The following is an 11,078-nucleotide window of genomic DNA, read 5'->3' as shown; positions in this document are numbered from 1 at the left end:
GTGACCCCCTGGTCTTTGTGACTTGGTGCAGTCTGTAGTCTGAGTGCCAGGTTGTCTGTGTGACTCTGACAGGTGCATGGGACATGTGGAGCGGGAGCTCATGACCCTGGCGTGGGTTGAAGGCACTTGAGAGGTAACCCTGACTCATGGCCCGCCCCCGTACCCGCTCCGGCACTGGCCACTCCCTGGAACGTGGCATGGGACTAGATCCAGAACCAAAGCTCAGTAAAAGCTCCAGCAACTGTGTCCGGACTCTGTCTGCTCCTCGGGTACCGACTGCCCACCGCAGCCGGCGGCCTCTCCTCCTGCGCAGCCGTCCGCATGCCTCACCGCCTGCGCGTCCACGAAGCCCCACACCCCGAGTGGGGCGCCGCTCAGCATGCCTCAAACCCGGCCACCAGCGCCACCTGTCTGCACAATGCGCCGCGCAGCCAAGGCCCGTTGCCAGGGGCGACCACAGGACGCCCAGCCGCGACATCCGCGGCTGGGGCAGAGCAGCACGCGCTTCAGGGCGGGTCCCAGGTGAGCAGTTTTCCCTTCCACACGCCAGGCCTGTCCTCGCTGGCGCCCAGGTCCCCCTCCCATCCCGCGTTCCGAACCCCGCCCCGCCCCCTTCCGATTGGAACCCCAGACCTCGCTCCTTAGAACCGCAGAACTTTCCCAGCCTTACTCTGACACCTGTCCGCTTTCACCCCACCCCGCCTTTCCAACCTTCTTCCCCTCACCTTCCCACCTTCCTCCAAACTCCATAACTGCCTCCCCTCCCTGACCCTAAACCTGTATCCCAGTTTTTAACCTGTCTTGACCTCCCCTTTTGAGCTCCGGACCCGTATTCCACCCCTGACTCATTCTTCTCACTCGGAGGCCCCTAACTCTGCTCTAAACTTATCTTTTCAACCTCAGACTTACTTCCTTGATCCTTAACTGTCCTCCTACTCTTAACTTTACCCATCTCACCCTCAAACCATCCCCCCACTGGCCCTTTCTTCTCATCTGACTTCTCACCCCCAAACCTCCCTCTCATGACGTGTCCTATTACCCCAGACCTCCTCTCCAGACCTCCTTTCCACACCTTGGGTCTCAGAACCCCATCCTTGCTTCCCTGGGTATGTCTGACCTCTCCACCCTTGTCTACAGGGGCTGGGGGCCAAAGGAACCAGCAACGCGAGGCTCGCATGGAAAATGGCGAAAGGAAGAAGCTGTCTTCCACTTCACCGGATGAAGATCACAAAGAAGAAAATAGTCCGTACCGTTTGTGTTCCACGTTTGCAGTCAGTCTTACTCAAAGGAGCAGGCATGGGGGTTTGGGGAATAGAGGACGGAAGCCCAGATTTTGCCGCCCACCCCGGGGTCCTGGAGCTTTTGAGGACTGTGTAAATCAGTTTATGTTGGTCCTGGGAAACTTCTGGGGGTAGAAGGGAGAGCTCTTTATCCAAGCGGATTCCTGCGCTTGCCCTTCAGACATGGTTCACGTTCATTGGTGAATACCTAAATACCTTTAAGTAAAATCACGTGTCATAGAACACATTCAGTTTTAGAAGATATAGTTCAGGCTTACCAGCTGGGGTACTCCCCATCTGCTACACAGCTGGTATTTGCCTTGTCATTTGGACCATTCTGTGAGTTTTACCAGTCTTTCTCTTATGGCCATGATGGTGGAATGTTTGCTTCAGATCTTGGCCATTACTGATAGTGAGTCTTACTGGTTTGAAGATATTTCTTGTACAATCTGGATACCAATTCTGTGTCAGAACAATGTATTATAAATACTCAGGATCTGTGGCTGGCCAGCCATTTCGGTCTTAATGATTGCTTCCATAATCTTAAATTCTAGGAGTTTGGTTGATTGGTTTTGTTTTTCTTTTGGTTTTCCACGGCAGGGTTTCTCTTTGTAGTTCTCTCTTCGAACTCATTCTGTAGACCAGACTGTCCTCAAACTCAGAGATCTGCCTGCTTCTGCCTCCCTAGTGCTGGGATTAAAGGTGTGTGCCACCACTGCCCAGCCCCTTTTCTTTTTTGAGACGAGGTCTCACTACGTAGCTCTGGCTACCCTGGAACTCTCTGTAGACCAGGCTGGTCTAGAACTCACAGATACCCACTTATCTCTGCTGGGATTAAAGGCGTGCACTATATATATCCTGGCTGGCCTGGAACTCACTATGTATGTCCGATTGGCTTTGAACTCACATAAATCCACCTGCCTCTGCATCTCCAGTGCTGGGATTAAATAATGAAATCACAACTACCCAATCAGTGAATTTCTGTTTGTAATGAGACCTACTCGCCTGGCAGTGGTGGCACACACCTTTAATTCCAGCACTCGGGAGGCAGAGAAATGATCTTTCCATAGATCATGAGAGCCCTCGTATCTTAAAGACTCTACCCACCTTCCTTCCAGAAGGGCACACCCTTTTGTTTCTCTTTTCTTTCAGAAGCGTTGTCACTTCACTTTGTACATCGCAGGTCCGCTAGCTAAGGGGATTGAGGCGGACAAGGCTTGGAACTCTCAGCCCAAGTTTGACTATTCAGTGACTCAGCTTCTGCCTGGCAGTGTCTCTGGGGTCAGCCGGGTGTAGGTCTTCTTTGGGGCTTTCCGTTCTGCTGTTCTGGTCTTTCTGCTCATCCTCTTTCTGTGCCACTGTTGTAATTCCAGAGACTTTCTAAGGAAGCGCTCTGAACTTGTCCTTCAAGGTTGCTGAGGTTCTCTGGGATATTTGCACTGCTGGGGAAATTTTAGGACCTGATTAACTTATATACACGTATATCTCCTGCTGGGGCTGTAGTTGTTGTCTATGTTGAATTTATGGGTCAGTTTGAGGGTGAATTAACATCCTAATATTAAATGTTCTGGAACAGAACATTTAGTTATTTCGTTCTTCTGAGCACCTGTGTATGGTTTCCACTGGACAAGTTCACAGTGTGTCTTTTGCTAGATTTACTCCTATACACTGGGGTCTTTTAAAGGCTGCCATAGATGACATGTTAATTTCATTTTCTTTTGTGAATGTACATGTGTGTACATGTACACGTTCATGTGTGCGTGCACTGTGTGGAAGTCGATGTCTGTCACGGAACCTAAAGTTCACGAGTTGAGCTTGACTGGTTGGCCAGCAAATCCCAAGCATCCTCCGTTATCTGTCTCCCTCGTGTGGGATTACAGGTGTATGATATGATGCTCAGCTTTTCGTGGATGGTGGGGACCAAACTTGGGTCTTCATGCCTGCACACTAAGCACTGTACCCACAGAGCCATATCCCCAGCCCTGGAGTTTCATTGTCTAATAATGATTTCTTCTGTGTAGAACTACAATTGATTTTCATGTACTGACTTGCTATTTGCTAAATATATTTTCTATCTCTAGCAAGATTTGGATTTTCCATGTGAACACTCTATAAACTCTTTCAGTCCTTAGGCTTTTTATTTGTTTCTTGTGTTATTAAATCGGCTAACACATCCAGTAAAACACTAGAAATGGTATATTAGATATTTTCATTTCCCTCCCCAATCTCAAGGGGGAGAGTATGATGTTCTATGAGCATCAGAGGAAGTTTCCTTTCATTGCGGCCTTAAAAAGTGTGCATGTGTGCATACGTGCATGTGCATGCATGTGTGTGTGTACAGAAGCCAGAAGAAGGCATCTGATACCTCAGAGCTTGGGTTACAGGCATTTGTGACCTTGTAACATGAACTCTGGTCCTCATGGCTGAGCAGCCAACACTCTTAACCACTGAGCCGTCTCTCCACCCTCTCCTTTTTTTATTTATTTATTTATTTATTATGTATACAATATTCTGTCTGTGTGTATGCCTGCAGGCCAGAAGAGGGCACCAGACCCCATTACAGATGGTTGTGAGGCACCATGTGGTTGCTGGGAATTGAACTCAGGACGTTTGGAAGAGCAGGCAATGCTCTTAACCTCTGAGCCATCTCTCCAGCCCCCTCCACCCTCTCCTTTTAAAGCAAACCATTACCAACTATTTTGGTATGTTTTCTTCTGCATCTTTTGAGGTCACACTGTTCATTTTATTAGTTAATTTTATGTTGTAGAATATTAACTGTGAAACGTTGTGTTATATTTGTTTATGCTACAGAATATCTGTGTAAAGGTATGTTACTTTTGTTTATGCTGTATTTGTTTAATGATGTAAGGATGAGCATTTAATTACGTAATGATGCGTTGCATCTGTTTCCCCTTGCCTGTCTAAGGCACCTGATTTGTCTGAAAAAGAGCAGAATGGCCAAGAGCTAGGAGGAGAAAGGACAGGTGGGTCTGGTGGGCAAAGAGAATAAATAGGAAGAGAAATCCAAGCTTGTAAGAAAATATGAAGTGTGAGAGGAGGAGAACAAGAGATAATCCTGGGGCAAGAAGCCAGCCAGACATAGAGAAGCAGTGGAAGGAAAATATGCAGAAGTTTGCTCTAGGGCAAAGGGTAGAAAAAGAGAAGCAGGTTAAGTTACAAGAGCTAGCCAGAAAAGAGCTAAGCTAAGGCCGAGCATTTAAAACTCATAAGAAGCCTCCATGTCCTGATTTGGGATGGTTGGTGGCTAAAAGAAAAAAGCCTGGTATAATTTTACATATTAAGGTGGTGGGTTGTGCTAACAGCTTTTCAAACACTAAACCAACTTTCCATTCCTGGAATAAGCTCCATCTGTGTTTAGAGTTCTTTCTTCTCCCTTTCGGATTTAATTGATGAACATATTAGGACTTGTGCCTGTCGTTAGGAGTGTGCACTGTTTCTTCCTCGGAATGCCCTTGTTGGGTTTTCGTGGTGAAGGTATAGCCTCGTGGTTTTGTTTTTCCTTTAAATATTTGAAAAGACTGACTTGCGATGTCATCCACAGCTCAAGCTGTCATTTGGGGCAATGTTTTAATTGTGGAATTAATATCTTGAACAGAAGCGAGCTGATCTGGATTTTCTATTTATGTTGGTTTTTATGTGTACTTCAAAGAAAACGTTCATTTCATTTGGGCTGTTGAAGTGTTGATATGCAGATGCTAATAAAATTTTGTTAATACCTTAATATCCACAGTCAGTGGCAATAGCTCCTTTTTCTTGCTAATTTGTGTTTTAGATATTTCTTCTTAACCCGTCTAGTTTCAAGTTTTCTTTTCCTTCTTTTTTTTAAAAAATTTATTTTTTACAACCCAACAGCTGCTTCCCCTTCTTCCTGTCATCCCAATCTTTCCCCACCTCTCCTCTACCCTCCCCCATCCACTCCTCCTCCATTTCTGTTCAGAGGAGGGCAGGCGTCTCGTGGATATCAACCAAACATGGCATATCAAGTTGAAGGCTGGACAAGGCAGTCCAGTATGAGGATAAGGATCCCAAAGCCCAGCAAAGGAGTCAAAGACAGCCCCTGCTCCCACTATCAGGACTCCCACAAGACCAAACTACACAACTATAAAATGTGTGCAGAGGGCCAAGGTCAGTCCCGAGCAGACTCCCCGGTTGTTAGTTTTTGTGAGCCCCTGTGACCCCAGGTTAGTTGATTCTGTGGGTTTTCTTGTGGTGTCCTTGACCCCTCTGGCTCCTACAATTCTTCCTCCCCGTCTTCTGCAGGATTCCCCGAGGTCCACCTAAAATTTGGCTGTGAGTCTCTGCATCTGTTTCCATCAATTGCTGGATGAAGCCTCTCTGATGACAATTGGGCTCAGCATCAATCTATAAGTACAGCAGAATATCATTAGAAATCATTTCATTGATTTTTTTTTAGTCGTATTTGGTTCTAACCTAGGCCTCTGGGTCCTGGCCTTCCAGGCAAGTGTCAGGTGGGTTCCCATTTGTGGCATGGATCTTAAGCTACCCCAGTCATTGGCTGGTTACGCCCATGATTTCTGCTCCACCTATACCACAGTATATATCATAGGCAGGACAAATTGTAGGTTGAGGGTTATGTGTCTGGTTTGGTGTCTCAATCCTTGCCTGGTTACAGGAGATGGTCAGTTCAGGCTCAGTATCTCCTGTTGCTAGGAATCTTAGCTAGAATCACCTTCATAGATTCTTGGGAATTTCCATTGCACTAGGATTCTAGTTTATCCCCCAAGATACCCCACAATTCTAGTCGTCTCTCCCAGTACTCTCCCCATCCAACCTCCTTCTACCAGATCCCTCCTGTTCCCATTTCTCCCACCCCCTCCTCTACCTGTGATGTCCATTTTCCCTTCCCAGGGAGAGTCATACATCTTCCCTTGAGTCCTCCTTGTTTCTTAGCTTCTCTGGGTCTGTGGATTGTATGTAGCATGGTTATCCTTTACATCTAATATACTCTTATAAGTGAATACATACCATGTTTGTCTTTCTGGGTCTGGGTGACCTCATTCAAGATGATCTTTCCTAGTTCCATCCATATGCCTGAAAATTTCATGATGTCATTGTTTTTAATAGTTGAGTAATATTCCATTGTGTAAATGTACCACAATTTCTTTATCCATCCTTTGGTTGAGCAGCATCTAGGCTGTTTCCAGGTTCTGGCTATTATGAATAAAGCTGCTATGAACATAGTTGAGCAAGTGTCCTTGTGGTGGAGTATCCTTTGGGTATATGCCCAAGAGAAGTATAGCTGGGTCTTGAGGAAGATCGATTACCAATTTTCAAAAAAACTGCCATATTGATTTCCAAAGTTGCACTCCCACCAGCAATGGAGGAGTGTTCCCCTTGCTCCACATCCTCTCCAATATAAGCTGTCATCAGTATCTTTGATCTTAGCCATTCTGACAGGTGTAAGATGGAATCTCAGAGTCGTTTTGATTTGCATTTCCCTGACAGCTAAGGTTGTTGAATATTACTTAAGTGTTTCTTGGCCATTTGAGATTTTTCTGTTGAGAATTTTCTGCTTATATCTGTACCCCATTTTTAATTGAATTATTTGGTTTGTTAATATCTAGTTTCTTGAGTTCTTTATGTATTTTGGAAATTAGCTCTCTGTCAGATGTGGGATTGATGAAGATCTTTTCCCATTCTGTAGACTGCTGATTTTTCCTATTGATGGTGTCTTCTGCCTTACAGAAGCTTTTCAGTTTGAGGTCCCATTTATTAATTGTCGAACTCGGTGCCTGCACAATTGGTGCTCACTTCAGGAAGTGTCTCCAGTGCCAATGCGTTCAAGGCTATTCCCTACTTTCTCTTCTGCTAGGTTCAGTGTATCTGGTTTTATGTTGAGGTCTTTGATCCACTTGGACTTGAGTTTTGTGCAGGGTGATAGATGTGGATCTTTCTGTATTCTTCTACATGCCAACATCCGGTTAGACTAGCACCATTTGTTGAAGATGCTTTTTCCCCCATTGTACAATTTTGGCTTTGTCAAAAATCAGGTGGTGTCCATAGCATATGAATTTACATCTGGGTCTTTGATTTGACTCTATTCCATTAGTCCATCTGTTTGTTTTTAGGCTAAAACAATGCAGTTTTTATTACTATAACTCTGTAGTAGAGCTTAAAATTGGGGATGGAGACACCTCTGGAAGTTCTTTTGTTGTACAGGACTGTTTCCGCTATTTTGGGTCTTTTGTTTTTCTATATGAAGTTGAGTATTGTTTTTTCAAGGTCTGTAAAGAATTGTGTTGGAGTTTCTGATGAGGTTGCATTGAATCTGTAGGTCGCTTTTGGTAAGATGGTTAATTTTACTATGTTAATCCTACTGATCCATGAGCATGGGAGATATTTTCATCTTCTTATATATTCTCTGGTTTCTTTATTCAAAGACTTGAAGTTCTTGACATATAGGTCTTTCACTTGCTTGACTAGAGTTATACCACGATATTTTATATTATTTGTGGCTTTGTGAAAGGTGTTGTTTCCCTGATTTCTTTCTCAGTCCATTTATTGTTTGTATATAAGAGGGCTAGTGATTTTTTTTTTAGTTAATCTTGTATTGGGCTACTTCACTAAAGGTGTTTATCAGCTGTCGGAGTTTCCTGGTAGACTTTTTGGTGTTGCTTATGTATAGTATCATATCTCCAAATAATGTTACTTTGACCTCTTACTTTGCAATTTGTATCCCCTTGATCTCCTTTTGTTGTCTTATTGCTCTAGCTAGAACTTCAAGCTCTATATTGAATAGATATGGAGAGTGGACAGTCTTGTCTTGTTCCTAATTTTAGTGGAATTGCTTTGAGTTTCTCTCCATTTAGTTTGATGTTGGATATTGGCTTACTGTATATTGCCTTTATTATGTTTATGTATGTCCCTTATATCCCTAATCTCTTCCAAGACTTTGTATAATGAAGCAGTGTTGGATTTTGTCAAAGGTTTTTTTTGGCATCTAAATGAGATGATCATTTTTTTCTTTTACTGTTTAATCATTAACAAATTTTTATATGTTGAACCATCCCTGCATCTCTGGAATGAAGCCTACTTGATCATGGTGGATGATTTTTTTGGTGTGTTTTTGGATTCAGTTTGCCAGTATTTTATTGAGCATTTTTGCATCAATGTTCATGAGCGATATTGGTCTATAATTCTCTTTCTTTGCTGAGTCTTTGTATAGTTTGGATACCAAGGTGATTGTGGCCTCATAAGATGAATTTGGCAGTGTTCCTTCTGTTTTTTGTTGTTGTTGTTGTTTTTGCCAAATAACTTGAGGAGTATTGGCGTTAGCTCTTCTTTGACAGTCTGGTAGAATTCTATGCTTAAAAACGGCTGGTCCTGGGCTTTCTTTGGTTGGGAGAGTTTTAATGGCTAGTTCAATTTTGTTAGATGTTATAGGTCTATCTAGATTGTTTATCTGATCTTGATTTATCTTTGGTAAGTAGTATCTGTCAAGAAAATTGTCCATTTCTTTTAGATTTTCCCAATTTTGTGGAGTACTGTTTTTTTTTCCTTTTAATTTTCTTGGTGTCTGTTGTTATGTCCCCCTTTTGGTTCTGATTTTGTTAATTTGAATATTCTCTTTCTGCTTTTTAGTTAGTTTGGATAAGTGTTTGTCTATCTTGTTGATTTTCTTAAAGTTCTTTGTATCATTCTCTTTGTTTCTACTTTATTGAGTTCAGCCCTGGGTTTATTTTCAGCCATCTTTTCCTCTTGGGTATCTGCTTCTTTTTTGTTCTAGAGCTTTCAGGTGTGCTGTTAAGTTGCTACTGTGAGATCTCTTTAATTTCTTTATGCAGGCACTTAATGCTATGAACTTCCCCTCTTAGCACCACTCTCATGGTGCCCCATATGTTTGGGTTCACTGTGCATTCATTTTCATTGAATTCTAGGAAGTCTTTAATTTTTTTATTTCTTTCTTGAACCAGTAGTCATTCAGTAGAGAGGTGTTCAGTGTTCATGAGTTTATAGGCTTTCTGTTGTTTCTCTTAGTGTTGAAATCCAACTTTAATCCATGGTGGTCTAATAAGATGCAGGAGTTATTTAATTTTCTTATATCTGTTGAGACTTTCTTTTTTTAAAAATATTTATTTATTATGTATACAATATTCTGTCTGTATGCCTGAAGGCCAGAAGAGGGCGCCAGACCTCTTTACAGATGGTTGTGAGCCACCATGTGGTTGCTGGGAATTGAACTCAGGACCTTTGGAAGAGCAGGCAATGCTCTTAACCACTGAGCCATCTCTCCAGCCCCCCTTTCTTTTTTTTTTAATTGAGAAAAGGAGAAAAAAAAAAAACAAGTTTCCACCTCCTCCCAGCCTCCCATTTCCCTCCCCCTCCTCCCACCTTTCTCCCCCTCCTCCCATCCTTCTCACCCTCCCCCCACTCCTCTCCCCCTCCCTCTCCAGTCCAAAGAGCAGACAGGGTTCCCTGCCCTGTGGTAAGTCCTAGGTCCTCCCCCCTCCGTCCATATCTAGGAAGGTGAACATCCAAACTGGCTAGGCTCCCACAAAGCCAGCACATTACGTAGGATCAAGACCCTGTGCCATTGTCCTTGGCTTCTCATCAGCCCTCATTGTTCGCCATGTTCAGAGAGTCCAGTTTTATCCCATGCTTTTTCAGTCACAGTCCAGCTGGCCTTGGTGAGCTCCCAATAGATCAGCTCCACTGTCTCAGTGGGTGGGTGCACCCCTCGTGGTCCCGACTTCTTTGCTCATGTTCTCCCTCCTTCTGCTCCTCATTGGGACCTTGGGAGCTCAGTCCAGTGCTCCAGTGTGGGTCTCTGTCTCTATCTCCATCTATCACCAGATGAAGGTTCTATGATGATATGCAAGATATTCGTCAGTATTGCTATAGGATAGGGTCATTTTGGGTTCCCTATCCTCAGCTGCCCAAGGAACTAACTGGGGACCTTGGCTTGGGCTCCTGGGAGCCACTCTAGGTTCAAGTCTCTTGTTTCTTTGTGACCAAGAATGTGGTCAATTTTGGTGAAGGTTCTGTGGGGTGCTGAGAAGATGGTATATTCTTTTGTGTTTGGGTGAAGTATTCTGTAGATTGTTAGGTCCATTTGAGTCTGTTACTTCCGTTTTTTATTTAGTTTCCATCTGGATGACCTGTCCATTGGTAAGAGTGGGGTGCTGGGGTCTCACACCATTAATGTTTGGGGTTCAGTGTGTTATCTAAGCTTTAGTAATGTTTCTTTTACAAATGTGGGTGTTCTTGCATTTGGTACATAGATTTTAAAAATGGAGATATCATGGTGGCTTTTCCCTTTGATGGGTCTGATGTGTCCTTCCCCATCTTGTTTGATTAAGTTTGATTTGAAGCCTATTTTTTAGATATTAGAATAGCTACATCAGCTTCTTGAGTCTATTTACTTGGAAAATCTTTTTCCAACCCTTTACTCTGAGGTAATGTTTATATTTGATGTTGAGGAGTATTTATTTGTTTAGTTAGTTTTTCACAATCCCACTGCAGTTTCTCCCCTCTCTTCCTCTCCTTCTAGTCTCTCAACACCACTTCCCCTCTGCATCCCCATCCACCCCTCCTCCTTTTCTGTTCAGAATCAACCAACCTGGGCTGATAGGGGCTCACAGAAACTGAATTAACAACCAGGGAGTCTGCATGGGACTGACGTAGGCCTTTCCCACCTTAATACGAGGGGCAAGGAGGTTCTCTGTCTTACTGCAACTTGACATGCCATGTTTGGTTGATATTCATGGGAGCCCTTCCTTTTCTTTTTCTTTTCCTCAGTACTGGGGTCTAACTCAG

The 11,078-nt window shown here is 43.6% G+C and overlaps 1 protein-coding gene across 1 annotated transcript in view; it reads left to right on the top strand.

The window, feature by feature from the left end:
* The first annotated feature begins 78 nt into the window (after positions 1 to 78).
* The window catches only part of Ttll8 (tubulin tyrosine ligase like 8), a 41,521-nt gene continuing 30,521 nt past the window's right edge, over positions 79 to 11,078 (top strand). Inside the window, exons 1-2 of the mRNA XM_075963526.1 lie at positions 79 to 522; positions 1,138 to 1,242. Coding sequence (XP_075819641.1) covers positions 147 to 522; positions 1,138 to 1,242 — 481 coding nt within the window. The 5' untranslated portion in view covers positions 79 to 146. The remainder of the gene's footprint in view (positions 523 to 1,137; positions 1,243 to 11,078) is intronic.

The sequence above is a fragment of the Microtus pennsylvanicus genome, chromosome 2 (genome assembly GCF_037038515.1).
Source record: "Microtus pennsylvanicus isolate mMicPen1 chromosome 2, mMicPen1.hap1, whole genome shotgun sequence".
NCBI lineage: Eukaryota > Metazoa > Chordata > Mammalia > Rodentia > Cricetidae > Microtus > Microtus pennsylvanicus.
Note: the sequence above shows the minus strand (reverse complement) of the source record. Positions and strands in the feature narration are given on the sequence as shown.